The following is a 19,072-nucleotide window of genomic DNA, read 5'->3' as shown; positions in this document are numbered from 1 at the left end:
TCAGGCTGCCAGGGAATTTCCTTGAAATAAGGGAATTCATATGGACATTCACCTGAGCAAACCATGACAGTCTAAGTAGGGAACAAGCATCTGCTTTGTATCCTTTCATATGAACTCAAGCTAAAAAAATATGTGGGTATGTAAAACTATATTAATATTCTGCAATTGTGCATTATGTTGCCTTAAGGATACTAGTATATTTTTTCTGAAATACTTTGCATATTATTTAGTAAAGTGCTCTCAATCAGAGCAGATATGGTTCTGGGTTCACATCTGTTATACAACAGTGTAATTTCAATTGCTTCAGCAGAAGAAGTCACTGTTTTACACAACTAAATTAATCAGAAATAAGTCCTGTGTCTCAGAGGAAAAAGAGTTTGTACATTGAAATAATAATATGAATTTAATTTAAGAAGGTCAGATTGTTCAATATACCTGCTCCCGTGAACAGAGAACTTGAAAAAAGATTACACTACAATATCTCTGAAAACTGGTTCTTGCATCTGAATACAAATTATTTTTCAGCAGTAAGCCTGCAATTATGTGGTTACTGTTGCAGTAAGGAACAATGGCAACTCTTGTATTTCACAGAATCATAGAAACATAGAATCATAGAACGGTCGAAGTCAGAAGGGACTTCTAAAGACCATCTAGTCCAATGTCTCTGCACAAGCAGGTCCAGCTAGATCAGATCATAAAAGAACGTGTCCAAATATGTTTTTAAAACCTCCAGAGGAGACTCCACACCCTCCCTGGGCAACCTGTGCCAGGGCTCCCTCACCTGAACAGTAAAATAGTTTTTTCTTAAATTTAAGGGGAACTTTTTGTGTTCCAGCTTCTTTCCATTACCCCTTGTCCTGTCACTATATACAACAGAAAAAACGTGATGCCTCAACCTCCTGATATCCACTGCCTAAATACTTGTAAGTATTAATGATGTGAGTAATGATATCCCCCCTCAATCTTCTTTTCTCCAGACTGAACAGTCTCAGTTCCCACAGCCTTTCCTTGTAAGGAAGATGTTCCAGTCCCCTGATCATCTTGGTGGCCCTGCGCTGGACTCTCTCCAGAAGTTCCCTGTCCCTCTTGAGCTGGGAAGCCCAGAACTGGGCACAGGACTCCAGAAGAGGCCTCACCAGGGCAGAGTAGAGAGGGAGAAGAACCTCCCTTGACCTGCTGGTCACAGTCTTCTTGATGCATCCCAGGATACCATTGGGCTTCTTGGCCACGAGGGCACACTGCTGGCTCATGGTTAGTTAATTGTCAGTCAGCACTCCCAGGTCTCTCTCTGCAGAGCTGCTCTCCAGCAGTTCGACCCCCAGCCTGTGCTGGTGCATGGGGTTGTTCCTCCCCAGATGCAGGACTCTGCACTTGTCCTTGTTGAACCTCATGAGGTTCCTCTCTGCCCAACTCTCCAGACGGTAGAGATCCTGCTGAATGGCAGCACAGCCTTCTGGGGAAGCAGCCAGTCCTCCCACTTTGGTGTCATCAGTCAACTTGCTGAGGGTACACTCTGTCCCCTCATCTAGGTTATTGATGAAGATGGTGAACAAGACTGGCCCCAGAACCCATCCCTGTGGAACCCCACTGGCCACAGGCCTCCAGCTTGATTCTGTGCCGTTGATCACCACCCTCTGGGCTCTGTCATTCAGCCAGCTCTTGATCCACCTAACTGTCTACTCATTGAAGCCACACTGCCTGAGCTTTCTGATGAGGATGTAATGGAAGACAGTGTCAAAAGCCTTGCTGAAGGTAGATGACATCCACTGCTATCCCCTCATCTAGCCAGCCAGTTATATTCTCAACAGTATTTCCCCTTGGTGAATCCATGTTGACTCCCCCTAATAACCGTCTTTGCCTTCATATGTTTTGAAATGGGCATCCAGAGCGAGTTGTTCCATCCATTTTCCAGGGATGGAGGTGAGGTTGACTGGCCTGTAGTTTCCCAGGTTGTCCTTCTTGCCTTTTTTGAAGACTGGAGTGACATTGGCCTTTCTGCAGTCCTCAGGCACCTCACCAGTCCTCCATGATTGTTCAAAAATCATGCAAAGTGGCTTAGCAATAACATCAGCTAGCTGCCTCAGCATCTGTGGCTGCATCCCATCAGGTGCCATAAATTTGTGTCCAGCTTGCCCAACAAGTCTCTAACCTCATCCATCATTTCACCTCTGGACAGCTTTGTACTTACTGAATGATATTCAAATATACATTTTTTGCAATATTTTTTACAAGAATGCTGGCTCTACATAAAATCAAATTGGAAAATTTAGCTGGATTAAACATGAGACAGCACTTTTAGGGTGTCATATGGCATAAAGAAATAGATACTTAGAACAATGTTCAGTAGTTTTCGTTTGACTGTTATAAATCATCTGCTTCTGAATTGACTTTGGAGGCAAATATTTTCTGTATGAATAAAACCTGCTTGGACAAAATTTCTGACCAGACCAGTGGAAACACTAAAAGCTGGAACATGGCAATCATATCTAGCCAAAAGGTCTTCCAGAAAAAGAAAAACAAATAAAAATTCTTGTTACTTATTAAGACACCAAAGCATAAGTAAAGAGATAACTTTATCTACCTAGCAAAGCAAAGTCACTGAAGTCAGCAAGGTTGCTTTTAGAAAAGTGACATATATCTTGTGTATCACTGTCACCTTGTCAGTAGCTCACAGGTTTGTACCAGTGTCTGTATCAATGGATACAGATACATACACTGGGTATATGTGTATATGGATGCATGTGCCTGAGAGGTGGAACAAACGTTCAATGAGCAGCCACACACCAGTCTGACATAGCTTACAAAAGTCCTGCCAGGCTCAGAACTCAGCTTCTTCATCTGTGCCTAACCAGAGTGCAACCTAAGCTCAAAAAGTACACCTTTCCAAGCAGAGAGGTGAGCCTTAATGTTTCTGGAAACAAGCGTATACTCCTTCTCTTGTCTCCATAACCATTTCCTACACTTCCCACAACTGCTGAGATATATCTTCATTTTTTCTGGGGAAGATGCTACAATGCATAAAGACTGCACCTGCTGTCAACATGAAACAGTGTATGCTGAGGCAGCAGCTTCAAACAGGTGGCCACTTCTAAGAAAAGACAAGCTCTTGAGATACAAAGCGTTTTGATATCAAATGGCTTAGGAATTCCTGTAACAGCAAATATTGCTACTGTGAACTGAAAATGCCATTGGAAAAGGCAGGGAGCTGCTTTCTGAAGCCAGCTGGGAAGGACGGAACATTGCTGCCGTAGCAGTCAGCCCCAGTGGAAGAGACAAGGTGCTGAGGACCACCTTCGGCTCTGTGCACAAGAGCTAGCTGAGCTGCATGGAGTATCTGCCATATGAGATACCTCCTGCAGCAATATCCTGCAGAGGCCTAAGGTTGCTGTAGCAACCACAGTAATTTAAGAAATATTGAGAGAGAGAGAGAACAATTGTACCAACAGCAATAAAATAAAAAAGTAGAGCATGTCTTAAAATGTTCTGCTGCTCTCAGAAAACAAAAAAGGCCACAAAGCAGCCATAAAGGAAGAAGGTATTTTAAGAAAGGCATGATACCAAACACAGTGTTAGACATTGTAGGATGTTAGAGCACAACAGACCCCAAACAGTAAACAGCAAGTCAATAGAGATTAGAGGTCTTGCATCACTTGTTGACGTTTTCTGCTGCCAGGTACTTCCAGAAGGACAGTAATAGGAAAAGTTGCCAGCAATGAGGCTTCTGAATGAAAAAGGCAAGACTGACTCATAAAGACACTTGAAATGGTAACTGATTTCACCATGTTGTGCTTTTGGCTATGGTATAATAGGTCATTTTTAAATGGGTTTCTTTCCTTGCTTGTGGAAGAAAAACCAAGATGATCAGTCAGAAGCTTGCATTCATTTGGGAAAAATAAGTTTGTTACACCAAGCACTCTTCTGTTGCATTTGACAGTTGCAATATCAGGATTTAAGTTTAAAGGGGACTTATGCATGAGTCCTTTCTCACATTAAGCATTTTTTCAGGGCTCTAAAACTCTCTTCTCACCCATACATATTCCCAAAGCAGATTCACAAGAACACTGCAGCCATAAGAACCTGTAAGAAAATCAGACGTTTCTAGAAACATCATAGAAATATCCACCAGTTTCCTGAATGCCATGGAGAACAGTGGATCAAACACCAACCAACAAGCCTCTGAAAAGCATGTAGGTTTGTTTTATTTTCCTGTGTGATGTAAAAGGGTCAAGGTTCAGTTGAATGGGCAGAGACAGTAGAGATGTGAATGGAGAAGCTTTGAAGAGGGATGCAAGTGATCGTTATCATGGCCAGCATGATTTGGCTATATTTTCAACTCCTTATGCTGCACCTTACTTGTACTCTTGAATCTCAGTTTAGTTTGACGTGACATTCCATCAGTGTATTGCAATAATAAACAATCACAGATCTTCATCTGCCTTGATTTTAAGGAGATTCTTGAATACCATTTTGCATTAGCAATGTATTCTCCTATTGACCGTGAATTGTGTTTCTCTTGGAAACTACTGTATTGAACAAGGACCATGCCATGAAGGACCATACTGTTCTGTGACAAGTATTTCAGGCCTCTGTAACATGTATGTAATTTTTGTGCATGGAAGGTAGAGAGCCAGCAATATCCCATCTCTCTGTGCTTAGTGTATAACTACAGAAGTAGCTCACTGACACTCAGCTGGCATATACTTAAGAATCATTTAAATCAAGATGTAGATAGCTATTGCTTGATCAGTTACTGAAATGATATTTCATCTTCAAATGTAATCCTGCAAGTAATGGTTTCTAATATTTTTATAATACAATTTTTTCTCTGACTGCATGGCCTTGTACTTACCTATATTAAAATTTAAAACCTTGTTATAGTCTTTATGATAGGAAAGAAAGGTCATCTACTCTTGTGTAAACAAGCCATTAATCTTCTCTGTTTCAGCAAAAGTCTGTTGAATTGAGCAAACATTTACTCAATGACCATAATTACAGTATATGTCAGTTTACACATTCCCAAGTGCATTGAATCTATGTGAAGTGCCATTAAAATACTGCAATTATTTTAAAGACATGAATAAACCTAGAGATTTAAGAACAAAGTCACTCTAATGAACTGCCTAAAAAAGTAGTCTACTCCTACTTTTTTGTTTGTTTTTGTTTGGGGGACTGTTTTCTAAATTCTGCTAATCTCCACTGAGGAGGCTTAATTATTATAATCATTTTTACTCAATTTTAATGAATCTATTGCTATAAAAATAATTTAATGAGTAGTCAAGAGTCAGATCATAGTGATGATCAGATATCCTTGCAAAGCAAAAGGCTACAAAACCTGTGTTTCTTTGTCCTAGTCTACTCAGGTCACAACAAAAAAGATACAAAGGAATTCTCCATTGGATTTTTAACGGTTAAATTTATTCTTACCTTTCCGAAACTCCCTTTCCCAATAGCCCGCAATATTTGAAAGTGGTCAAAGTTAACTGTAAAATAAAAGAGAGAAGAAAAGGAAAGTAGTTTGTAGAGTGCTGAGTCAGAACCAGAAATTAGATAAGAAAAGAAATGGCAGTTTCCTATCAATGGCATTTTACCATATGACATTTACTTTTTCTCTTAAAACACCAAACGTGTTTCATATCTAACAAAGAGGAGATTTGCTTTAAAATATGTTCCATTAATTTTATTTGTGAATTTCACTTGGCCCAATGTCTCCAGTGTCCAGTATCTGCAAAAAGAAATGTAGCTCTATCCTAACCAAGAAAGAGGAAGGCAAATTAATATTACACAGCCATCAGCAAAAAATGCTCAGCATTTTCCAGAAAGATTAAGATCTATTAAAAGAGTAGTGAATAATTCATGTAATATCATCTGTTTACAGATACATAGTAATACAAGGATAGTATTGTTACAGTAATGACTCTGCAGGGTAATTCCCAAATCCAGTTACAGTGATGGAAGCCTGTCACATGATGATCTAGAAATATCAGCTTCTCCGATATTTGCCACCTTAATATAATACATAATTCTAACATTACAAGAGCATATCATAGATATAGCATAAGTTTATCTTGGGAGATTACATTTTAGCTTGTCAGTAGAATGGATTTACTCCCACTTCATGAAAATCTGACAGCACAGTCTGCCCTGGACACTGAAGTGGTTTGCTGTGAAGGCAAGTGAGAGATTTCATTTCTCAGAAATGTCGTTATTGTTGATGTTGCATGAGACTGAACACAACATGACCTTCAAATCTCTGGTTCATTGGTAGGTCTAGTGGTCTGAAAACAATCCATCAACATCCTGAACAAAATTGATGTGGAGCCACTGAAACACAAACATGGCAATGTGTTTTTACAGAAAAGAATCACACTTAAAGCTAAACTTGGTGAACCACAGTTGACAAAGTTCAGCGCAACTTAACGGGATTTTTTCAAAATTAAAACTATTTTATGCTCCTGGCTTTGCTCATATACCTCCATCCATGTGCCCATTATTGCCATAACTGGAGTTAGAACTATAGAACTCCACTGGCCACAGGTCTCCAATTTGATTCTGTGCCATTGATCACCACCCTCTGGGCTCTGTCATTCAGTCAGATCTCGATCCACCTCACTGTCCTCTCATCCAAGCCACACTGCCTGAGCTTTCTGATGAGGATGTTGTGGGAGACAGTGTCAAAAGCCTTACTGAAATCAAGGTAGATGACATCCACTGCTCTCCCCTCATCTAGCCAGCAGGTTATACACTCATAGAAGGCTATCAGGTCGGTCTTCCAGCAGGATTTCCAGCAGGTAAGGCTGACTGGCCTGTAGTTTCCTGGGTCCTCATTCTCCCCCTTTTTGAGGACTGGAGTGGATTACACTGGAGTGTGGACTTAAATCAACTTAAATCTTGTTCCCACAAGTCATCTGTCCCAAGTATATGACCATGAGTGGAGGATTTGAGAGCTTAATGACTGAAATCTTTACAATCATTCTAAATTTAGGCAGGAATTCAACACAGCATTACAAATGTTCAAAATAATATCTTAATCTTATTAACTTAATTGATAGGGGAAATTCAGCAATTTTTTTCTCCTAGCATGCTAATGTTGTCTGTGTGTCACTGCTTTCAAACCTTCCTGTTTATTTTACCAATTTTTAACAAGCACATTCCTTAAAGAAAGCTGAGTTGAGTTCACTCTTTCAGCCCAGACCACTTCCCAAAAACAACTGGATAACTGTTGAAACAGTCTGTAATTATCTAAATTTCACTCAAGCCACATTTGAGTAACTCTTGACTATATTATTCTCCTGAAGCCTGACTGGTTTTTAAATCTATTGGTTTAAGGAATTATTTTATTTTTGTAAAACTAAGATTAAGCATTTATATTTAGCTGTGAGGTCAGTTTATTGTCCGTTTAATTTCTATTCTATTTTTCTGTACTTCCTTGTTTAGTGGTTTTTATTGTTCTGAATGACCAGAATTTATTTTTTAATTTGATTTCATTATAAATTGTACTTCCTTGAGAAAGAAATTATTAAATAAGACACTAGACCATGGAATTTAAAATGGTTTGTTAGTAAGACAAATGAGTGGTTAAAAAACATAACCCCAACAATGGATCAAATTTTCTCAATTTTTATGTTTAACATGAATAGAAAGGAGGCTGTTACACTTTCAGATCTTAATTAAGAAAAATAAGTGGTTTTTTTCTATATAGTTCACTGTCCCGTAAGCCTTTTTAAATCAAGATACAATGACTGCAACATGTTTTGTTTAAGAGAAAATAAAGATAATTTTCAGTGACAGTGGAAGTATGTAAATGCACCTGAGCCTACACTTAAAATGAGCTAGGCATACAGTCACAGTGGTTTTCTGGAAAGGGCTAATTCACTAAAGACAACTTGGACTCTTTTGATCATTCAAACGTACTCACAGCACTGAAGGTTAAAAAATTGAGTAAGTTCCTCCCTTGGGATGTTAGGAAAGAATAAAAAAGGGATACTTTTATAACTGAAACCTGTACCAAATTCTGCTGAGTAAAATTATGATACTTAATAGTTCCATCAGCAACAGACCAGCCATGCAAAAGTCACTTTAATATCACAGTCCTGATAAATAGTCAAGGTAAGTTCACTGCCACCTTATTAGAGTACTCATTCTCCTTGGATGTTTTCTTCACTTTTATTTAATCTCACATTCTCAAAATGTTTTACCTTTTTTTTTGTTACAATTTGTTTTCATGTTCTGTTTTCTCTATTTTGTTGAAAATTCAACACCAAAGGGTCACCACTTATTCTCAGAATTCCACCTCATCATGACCTCTGGCATTTACAATGTGTAAAATATCTTCAAGGACAGACACTGTCTTTTCCTCTGTGCAATGAGGACATCACTAGTATTGTATTCTTTTCCTCTAAAACATGGCATATCTAACTCTTGTGTAGCCTGGTGTTGTAGCTAATGACATTTTTCTAGTACAAAATCCCTACTGAGATAATGGTGTGGCTGGCAGAAGGACACTTTTTTCAGTAACAGTAATATGACTATTACTCTTTGGAAAATAGTTCTCTTGATATCCTTTACTCAAGAGGAAAAGTATTTTCCAACTTTTTTATCATTTCTATGATTTTATTGCCACACCGTACTTTGGAGATCTTAGACATCACCTCTTAAATTGAGTCTTAGCATATGGAGATTTTTCAGAAATCAAAATTAGTTTTTATTGTCTTCAGTTGTTTTTTCACACAAATCCGCAGAATGAAACTGTGACTATTAACAATAGTGTGAGGGAGTTTCCAGTTTCATAGATTTTCATCAATTTGGAAAAATCAGCAAGTATTCTCCCCTTCCCCATCTCCCACCTTCACGCCTAAAAAAGTCACCAAAACTGAGGAGGATTATGCAATAAAACAGATATTTGGATAACTGAGGGAGAAAATAAATCAGCATTTATGGGATCTGCTACATGATGTGCTATTAGAATAATGGATGTCTGTTAATTTCAGCAATGAGCTATGTATGATATAAAGTATTTTGTTTCTTTCCATTTAGTCTCGCTAAAATAAACTTTAAATAAATCGCATTGCAGAGATTTAAGTCTCTATTAATAACTTTAAGTGCAAGTATACCTTTACCTCAATTATTTTCATGGTTTTGAATTAGCTCTGCATTCTTCAGTTGTTTGATCTTGAACTCAGATGCTGGTAACAGGATTCACAAACTGAATGCAAGGATGCACCATGCTTGCCAGGAAAAGTAAAAAAAACCAATGTGATCTTAACCATTATATCTACATGATCAAGTACATTAATATACTCAAAAACTACCAGGAATATCTAGACGAGTGATACAGTGGTTTGTGACCAAATAGGAGTCCCTCTGCTGCCACAGTCTTCTCACATGACCTTAGACAAGTGCTTAATATCTTCTGCCCCTGTCTGTAGAGACATGAATTTCATATCTATAGGCAGCTGTAAAATTGGGAATGGGAAGTGATTTAGGGCTCAGATACACAGGTAATCAGGAGAATTGCAACAGAAAATTCTGGTAATGGTGGTAATAAAAGCATTATTTAAAAAGCCATTTTTAAAACATAAAAAGTTTACACTATTGTGCAAGTGGAGGCACAGAAACCAGTAGATGATTGAATCAAACACCACACACCAAATTGCCATCAAGCTGAGAACAAAACCTGGCTCCCACTTCACACCGTTTCTCAGGCACATCTTCCCATGCATGAACACTGATGGAGCAGACATTTGATATAAAACATCTTAGCAAAAGATAACATAAATATTTCTTGCTCCACTGCTCTCCAAGGAGAAAGTATACTTTAGGGAAAGTATGCACATCACAGACTATTGTGTTTTTATAACCACACTGTAAAAACACAGGATAGTTTTAGTACAAACACCTGGATAGATGTAATGGAAGTACATATTATTCTTTTTTGAATCAGCATTATAGACATAATGATATAAGCTAAAACTATGAAGTCCATTTTATGCAGTCACCTCTGCTGCATTATTCATGAGTGGTACACTGATTTGAACAAAACCCAGTGAAGTTACATTGGTCATTACGTGTTTGATTTTTGACCACACAAGAACACAATATTTCTACCCTTTCATTTGTAGTTTTGGTAATCTAAAATATTCTCATGTTACTCATCATTTGTTCAAGTGTAAATTGCATCTAGCTCAGGAGGCAATATATAAATTGGCTGGATTCTAAACAGAGTTGTCATCTGTTCCTCTTATTGTAGTGGAGGAATATTTATAACATGTGATTAGTCCAATACATTGCATAAACATTACCTGAAAGAACTTTGTATCTCCAAGAGCAAATATCCAATCCACCATGGTCAGAGCAGAGGCATATACATGCCTTGCATCATAATAGAGACCTTTCAGTTCAAAATAAAATCAGATGAACTTGATAAGCTAAACCCAGACATTATCCTTCTCTAGTTGAGTCTCACTGGTTTATTTAGATTGCCTGACAGTGACCAAATTCAGATCATGACTACTAAGGCACTAGAGGATGTAAAATAAAGCCAAGTTTGTAACACAACAAGCACTTCAAGACATGTGGAGTCTCCTTCCTTGGAGGTCCTTAACCCGCCTGGATATGTTCCTGTGTGACCTGATCTAGGTGGATCTGCTTCTGCAGGGGGGTTGGACTAGATGATCTCTAAAGGTCCCTTCCAATCCTACCATTCTATGATTCTATGATTTTCATCAATCTCAATAGAAAACAGAAACACGGGCAGTGATGTGGCCATCAGGCAAGAAAATAAATTTTAAGTCTGATGGTTGTCTTAGATGTTGTAGTTCTGTTTCAGGGTGTTTTAGTGCTCCCTGCTTCTGTATGAACTGGAAAAAATATCAGTAACAAGATCAATTTTTCCTTCTCAGTTTGGGCTCTATGGTTTGATCTGAGGCTCATTGGACAGTCCTGTTATTAGGATTTCAGACTAGTTCTGTAATCTTTTTTATATGCCTGTCTACCTTTCAAATTCTCCAGTCTTTTCCAAACACCCACAAAGCTGTGCTGAGAGAACCTCAATAGGTCTTAGCAGCCATTAAATTTTGCTGAACTTGTTACTGTACTTCCACACAAAGACACATAAGATGAGTAACCAAATAGATACAGTCATATATATTTAGTATTCATGATGGAGTCACCAGCTTGAATGGACATAGACAGGACAACAATGAATAGTACTTAAATCTAAAAAAAATTAGATTAAGGGGCAAAAATTGGTTTGACTAGTCATAAGGACTCAGATTCTATTATGTTCTATCCACAGCAAGTGCACTAGTAAAAAAAGATAGAGATAAAACTAAGCATGAAATGAACTTTTGTTGACAGAATGATACAGCAAGACAATGGTGAGCAAAGAATACAAAATCTGTGGAGCCTCATTAAGTTTCTGAGTGGCATGGAATATTCCTATACATTAATTGATTGATTGCAGAACATACTAATTAGACTTACATAACTGAAGGACAAGAAAAAAGTGGTTTCAGAGCCAGTTTATCTCATTAATGACAAAGCATGATGTTTTCTATCTTTGTATTCAAGGGGTTTGCATTTAAATTGCATTACAGTATCTCAGTTTTTCAGGCTTAATGAGTATTTTAGTCTCAATATAAACTGCTTTTAATTATTACCTTAATATTATTTTATCATTATCCAGACTCTTTTTTTGCAATTAGAAAGAATTTAAGATCTTTGTATGTCAAACATTTTGTTTAAAATTCAGCTCACTTTGCTCTGAACTTTAAAATGCATTTCAGTCTGATTGTGTTTGCAGACTGGATGTATGGAAAAAGTAATTCCCGTCTCTTGGGAAGTTCTGCTGCTTGAACATTAATTTACACTAAAAAAAAAAAGGCTCCTAATGGAGCAAAATAATTATGATGATTGATTTGAAAATGTAATTTTCCTACTTTAGCAATTGAACTAAAGTATTTCGTTTTGAACTACCATTTTAAAATATCACAAGCAGATTACAATAACCATCTTCGACTCTGCTGCAGCTCTGGAAGTTCAGAATAATGTCCACCTTACAAAAGTAAACATATAAGGCTTCTTCAAGCAAAGCAAAACAATTCTGTATTATCAAAAGACTTTCATTTCAGACTTCTTGATTGATCCAAAGTGGTTTTTTTCACAGCAGTTCAGTACTATAATGAGCTTACTTGTGATGACAATGTCCATCTATGAAATCAGGTCATTAGCTTAACTATATCTCCTATGATGCACATACACCCACTTGCACAATGCATACTTTGTTTGCTAAGAGATAGAAGTGTGTTGGATTATGTGAGACATAAACAGATACAAGATTTGGATATCAGATATACAGGAGTATCAGCTTCTAATACCTTTGGTGAAGTGTCATTTCACAGAAATGTAGTCTAGCTTTGAACTGACCCCAGATTAAATCAGTTTGAAAAGGTAAACGTGAATTCCATTCATACTTTTAAAACCTGACTTGTTTTCCCAGTATATAAGGCATAATTTTTGTAAAGGAAAACAACAGGATTTTGATTTGGGAAAAAAAAATATATCCATTAAAAAGTTATTCATATGAAAAGTCTGTTCCACTAAAAAAAAAACAAAACAAATTGACAAAGTTCCTTGTTATCTCCTATCTATGTTACATTTCAAACACGATAAAGTGGAAGAAATATCTTTCCTACATTGCCAGAAACAGGCAGAAAAAATTCAGTATTATCACAGAACCATAGAATGGTAGGGGTTGGAAAGGTATAATTTTGTACCTCTCATTTCTATATTCTATCAATAACTAACTGATAGCATAGATAAAAGAGTGGGTGAAATAACATCTGCTGTGATGCTTTAAGAGGAATTCTTACTTCCTTATGTTAATCCTCCTACAAGGTAGCACTTCACATGCAATTTAGCTACACATCAATTTCACAGAATATTTAGATGATGCATGGTTTTCTCATCAAATGCAGTGTCACCATCATGGAGTTCTACGCTGTATTCAGTGATACCCACTTCACATTTTGTCATTAAAAGTGTGGGGTTTTTCCCAAGTGTCTGTGGAATTTTCTAAATGCACTAGTTAAAATGAGCCCTGGAAAAAAACACAACAGTTTGCCATTTTCCAAAATCCTGTAAAAATAAACTAGAAGAATTTGGTGAATCACCTAAAGGTTTACATTGTTCAAGAAGCCTGTGTTGCCACAAGCAGAAGTAAATCTGAAATACCAAAGAAAAATAACAGTTGAAGTGGCTAAAGAAGAAGATGCTAGGACTGATTCTCAAAACTTTACTTCCCTTTTTATTCTGGAAGATAATATCTTTATTTTTCTAATGCTATTCTGTAAAAGCTATAAAGGAAATGAAGACAAAATTTTTCATTCACAAGGAATCTGTGATTCCTTGGTAAATAAGAATCTGTTTGAATCCAAGATTAAATGAAAATTTCTCTCCAGAGCTGTTTGCACCTCTAATAAGGCAAAATAAAATCATACTGCCATTAAATACATCCAGTCTAAAAATAAATCAAGCAGCTACCTGTAATCTGTAAACAAAGTTGTTGCTCTATTGGGCAAGTAGAACAAGCTGCAAATATTGGGCAAGTAGAATAGCTTTTCTTTGAGAGAAAACTGAAACTACTGAGTGCCATCCTACAGTCTCAAGACCTCTTCTGAGAAATTTGAGATGCAGCACCAAAACAAAACTAATAAAAGTCATTCTGATGCTTTGAAGGATGTGTCATCTTCTATGAGCCACTGGGAGGGTTATACAGGTAGCAGAGACTAGCCAACAAGCTAGTGAAGACAGCAAAAAAACCCTATAGCTGTAAACTACGGAAGGATTTTGATCTAAGAACACCGTAATTAGCCTTTGCCGAAGGCACACTGAAAGATTGCCCAGTGATACCTGTAGTAAAGGCCTTGCCAGAAGCTCCAGGGAATGCAGGGGTTGTTGTGATTGTTATCCTGTGGAAAAACAAAGATATTTCTCTATGTAAGGTGTGAGAATGTTTCTCTCTTCCTTTGCTCCACAAGAATTTTAATGCTGATTTGATGAAATTAGCTATTCCTTTCTGAAAGATGGAGCATGAATAGGTGTTTGCTGGCACAGGTTAAATGTACTGATCAGAAGAGCTCTTGCGACTGCATTATTTCTCCCACAGATTTTAAAATAGAGTCAAATTTATTTGTTTTATGTCTCTTTAAAACTAGTCCAATATTTAACTATAAAAATTCTTAACTGGAGAGTTTAGTGTGCTGCCTCTGTGGTCTTCAGGACAGGTTACTCTGGCTCAGAGGCACACACAGATATTCTGAGGTGGTTGCAAAAGGAGAGTAATGGAAAAGCAAGTTTTTTTCCTGTCATAGTTTGTTTGAGCAAATATAGAAAGAGATGAGAGGGAAAAAAATACATGCTTTTAGATATATGCTTTTAAATAAATAATATTAATCTGAAAGATACAAAGCAATGGGAAATTTCTGAACTTTTGGTAAAGAATTTAGTTTCAACCCCAATGAAAGCAAACAGAAAATTGTCTGGATTTGGGGTCTTTCTCATCTTTTTGCTTTGTGCCTGCTTTTCATGTTACCTCCTTTTCCCTGTAGAAGGAAGTGAAATAATTGCAAAATCTTCACAGAACTCAGTTGAAATGAAAAATTTCTCAATTTTGATTCACGACAATTTTTGCTTTGCTATTACTGTGGTCTGCCTGTATCCCCATGGAGTGTGTGTGCATTTCTGATGTTTCAAGAAATATTACTTTTCATTTTGCTTTTAACTTTTCACAGGAAAGATTTCTGTTTTCAGACAGCATAATAATGAGATGAAGCAGAAAATACTTGTATTTCCCAACATCAGGAGATTAACTTGTATGCTTTAGAGCTTATACACAACAACAAACTTCTAATGCCACCTCATTTACACTATTTTTTAGACCTTCTTTATGATTCTTGTCATGTGATGGAATGACAAGAGCAAATGATTGTCCAGGTAAAAGACTTTTGCTTTGAAAACCTGACAAGAAAATGAGGCAATCACATGGACACTATCTATGGCTTATTGCAGACAGCAGGAAAAAGGAGGAGAGGAGCATCCCTTTTGATAGCAGTAAGGATACCTGTACTGCATTTAACTAGCCATCTTATGGTAACCTACAAGGCTAGTTTTGTTAGAAGTCTAAATTCAAGGGCAACAGAATGAGATAGTCACCTTCACAGGGAAGTTACAGTACTTTTTAGTACAGAGTTGATGTATTTTACAGACATTGTTTTATATCAAAGTAGAAGTCAAACTCTGATCCCTGTTCTATTAAAATATACAGACTCTAATACTTGCATTTTCTCTTCATGCATAAATGAGCACAGTCAATAAAAGTAAAGACAAATTTTAAATCATCTTCTAAGCAGATGTTTTGAGCTTGGTGGCAATCACAGGAAGGCAACCAATTAGCTTTCTGTAAATAAGAAGGAAGAATAAACATCCTATGCCAGAAAGTTAAAGCTAAAATAGCCTTAAGTACAACTGCTGTTATTTGAAGGCAAAGTTACTCCTCAAACTAATAATTTTAAACTTGTTTTTTAATAACTAAAAAAAAAAAAAAGAGGTCAAATAGAGCTACACAGAAAATATAAAAAACATGAAATGTATGTTCTCATTGCAAAAAGCCAGCTGGACAACATGTTAGGGGTCAAGCCAGGGCTGATAGCACATCCTTATAGGCAGTGCAGTATAGCACAGTAAAGAATGACTATCTGTTTAACGTCACCATTGATGATGTGAGCTGCAAAAATTAGCACTGAGGATGATATATTTTACTTGTTTTTTGGGGGATAACGCAAGATCTTCAGAAATCCTGATGATGACTAATGGTATAGGCACTAACCAGGGTAAAGTTCCCTTGACAAGAACCTAAAACTTAAAATAGCAGCAGCTGAGGCAGCTTAAAAGGAAAAAAGAGACAAAATATAATAATGGCAAGCATGAATTGAAGCTAATACTGCAAAAGGGCAATTCAATTTATAATAATTCCTGCCCCAGGATATCACCCAAACCAAATGTGTTCAAAAAGAGGTAGAACTACAACATAATGCAGACTAGAAGTAGGGAAGAGTCTTATACTGTGACTAAGAAGAGAGTGCAGAGTCAAACCCTTGCAGAGAAACCAGGCAAGACATTCTTTTAATGCTACTTCCATGACCATTAAGATGAAGCATTGACTCAACTAGTCTGAAAATAATAATGTGGTCACTTTGAATGAGGGCAAGAACCTGATTGCTGATGATGGGCCATCACCCTAGATGGTCTTGATTGGGAGGGTCATCTTAGTGTAACCCTTCAGCAGCATTATTTTGAAGCAACACTTCTCAAATCTCATTGATCTTCTGTTATGATGCCATACATTAAAATAAAGAGATAATTGGAGTTCTAAATACAGAAGCTTTCACTTTTAGATTTAACAGAAAAGTTAATGGAAATTGCACTGCTAGTTCTACTACTGTTTTTAACAAGCAGCAAATGGCCAGATTGTCATGAAAAGCCTGTAATGACTGATCAAGGATTTTACATATCGATATGTAACTCAGTCATATGAAAAATATCATCAAAAGTCAGATGTTCCTCAGGATGGACTAGAATGTTGTAAAAAATCTCACCTTTGCTATGTAGCCACCATTGGCACCTGTAAATTGCCAGAGCCAGTGTAACAGAAAAGATTTGGTGGTAGTTGGAAACAGCTACACATTAGTGTTGTAGAGATGTTCAGGTCTTATGCAGGGGTTTCATTGTAACTGACCACATGAGAGCACATGATTCTCCAGTTAGGCTGGCACTGAAGCTGTGTGACAGTAGGAACTGAAATGACTAGGTTATTAGGTTTGGTATACTGGATAATAATGCAATTGTCTAATGGTTTTGTCTGGGCCAGGTTTTGATAGTGAGGGGCTACAGCAGTGGCTTCTTTAAAGCTGCCAGAAACTTCCCCTGCATCTTGATAGGGCCAGCACCAGTCAGTTCCAAGATGGACCTGAAGCTGACCCAAGCCTGACCAATTAGTGACTGAGGTAATGCCTCTGTAAATAACGCATTTGAGAAGGGGAGGAAGTTACTGTGCAGGTAGTATGCAACAGCAGCAACAGGGGGTGAGAATGTGAAAACAACATCTCTGCGGATACCAAGGTCAGTGGACAAGGGGAGGGAAGAGGTGCTTAGGCCCTGGAAGAAAGACTCCCCTGTGACCTGTGGTGAAGATCATGGTGAGGCAGCTGTGCCCCTACAGCCTATGGAGGCCACTGGGGAGCAGAGATCCACTCACAGCCCGTGGAGGACCCCACACCAGAGCGGGTGGATGCCTGAAGGAGGCTGTGACTCCATGGGAAGCCCACACTGGAGTAAGTTCCTGGCAGGACCTGGGAGCCTATGGGGAGAGAAAAGCCCATGCCAGAGCAGGTTTGCTGTCAGGACTTGTGATCTCATGAGGGACTCGGGCTGGAGCAGTCTGTCCCTGAAGGACTGTTCTCCCAGTGGGTGACCCATGTTGGGACAGGGTGTGAGGAGCTACCTGTTCTGGTTTAGCAAGGAGCAGCTTTTGGCTTAGTAACAGGGGAGCGGGTTGCAGTGAAGACCCGGTAAAGAGTTTGTGGACTCTCCCCCGGCTCCTGGGTTCACACCCACCTCCGGCCCGGCTGGGCCAATCTGGCGCCTCTGCCATCACTATTTAGGGGACGGGAATTTGGAATGCGAGTCAGGAGGTGTAAGAGTGATACAAGATGGAGGCGGCCACGTGGACCCTTCAGCCAGAGGAGGAGGAAGGAAGGAGAAGCAATAGACCAGAGACCCCTCTGCAAGCCGTGGCGAGAATGCAAGCTGTGCCCCTGCAACATATGGAGACCCATGGCAGGACCGAGAGTTACCAGCAGCTCCATGTGAGTGAGCCCGGACGGGCGAGGGACTGTGTGGGGAGACGGCCATGGCCCAGGCCGTGTTGGAGAGCCTGCACGCCGCAGAGCAGCCCCACACGAGAGGCAGAGAGGAGCTGCAGCCTTTGGAATGGGTGCGCGTCGGAGCAGCCTGTGCAGGGCTGCCATGCGTGTGAGTTACCCCACGGACTTGCAGGGAGGACTGGTGTGGAGTTCACCCGTCCTGAGGAGGGACAAACGGCAGAAGCTATCAGGAAGAGACTAACTGAAACCCCCACTGCCTGCCCCCCGAACCGTTCAGGAGGGGACAGGGTAAAAACCCCGGGATCAGGGCTCTGAGCCCGGGAAGAGGGGAGGTGTGGCAAGAAGGTGTTCTTAAAAAGGCTGGTTGGACTCTTCATTGATGTATTACTCTGTGTTGTTGCGTTTTGGTTATGTTTTAGGGTATGTTTTAGTTGATGTTGCATTAAATTGTTTCTCTGTTTTCTTCCCCAAACCGAGTGGCCTGGTCTGTTTTGTCCTGATCCTTAAGTGGCAATTAAGCTCTCCCTGCCCTTGAGCAATTCTCAGCCTCTTCGGTACTCGAGGCTAATCGTGGTCTTTGTTCCCTGATGGGCCTAAACCATGACACTACCCCTATGGGAGGTCCCATGCTGGAGCAATTTGTGAGGAACTGTAGCCCATGGGAAGGACTCATGTTGGTTGGGAAGTCCATGAAGGACTGTCTCCCATGGGAAGAACCCCACAGTGTAGCGGTGGGAAATGTGATGAGGCTTCCCCCGAGAAGAAGCTGCAGCAAAGTCCATCTGTAATGAACTGACCGCAACCTCCATCCCCTATACCCTGTGCTGCTAAGGCAGAAGAAAGGAGAGTCCCAGGAAAAAGAAGGGGTGAGGGTAGGTGTTTTAAGATTTGGTTTTATTTCTTATGTTCCCTACTCTATTCTGATTGTTCATTAATAAATGAAACCATTCCTCCCTGAGTTGAGTCAGTTTTGCCTGTAATGCTAATTGCTGAGCGATCTCTCTGTCCTTGACTCAAAAACCTCTCATTATATTTCTCTCTCTCCTGTCCAGTTTAGCAGTGTGAGTGATAGAATGACTTGGTGGGCATCTGGCACTCAGCCGGGGCTAAACCACCACAAACTGTCTCAAGTC

General features: G+C 39.0%; 1 protein-coding gene across 1 annotated transcript in view; it reads right to left on the bottom strand.

Moving 5' to 3' along the window:
* The window catches only part of STK32B (serine/threonine kinase 32B), a 191,361-nt gene that overhangs the window by 151,629 nt on the left and 20,660 nt on the right, over nucleotides 1–19,072 (bottom strand). The window contains exon 2 of the mRNA XM_061992970.1: nucleotides 5,425–5,480. Within this exon, the coding sequence (XP_061848954.1) occupies nucleotides 5,425–5,480 (56 nt within the window). The remainder of the gene's footprint in view (nucleotides 1–5,424; nucleotides 5,481–19,072) is intronic.

The sequence above is a fragment of the Colius striatus genome, chromosome 3, assembly GCF_028858725.1.
Source record: "Colius striatus isolate bColStr4 chromosome 3, bColStr4.1.hap1, whole genome shotgun sequence".
NCBI classification, from domain to species: Eukaryota; Metazoa; Chordata; class Aves; order Coliiformes; family Coliidae; genus Colius; species Colius striatus.
The sequence above is the reverse complement of the archived record's forward strand: the minus strand, read 5'-3'. Positions and strand labels throughout refer to the sequence as shown.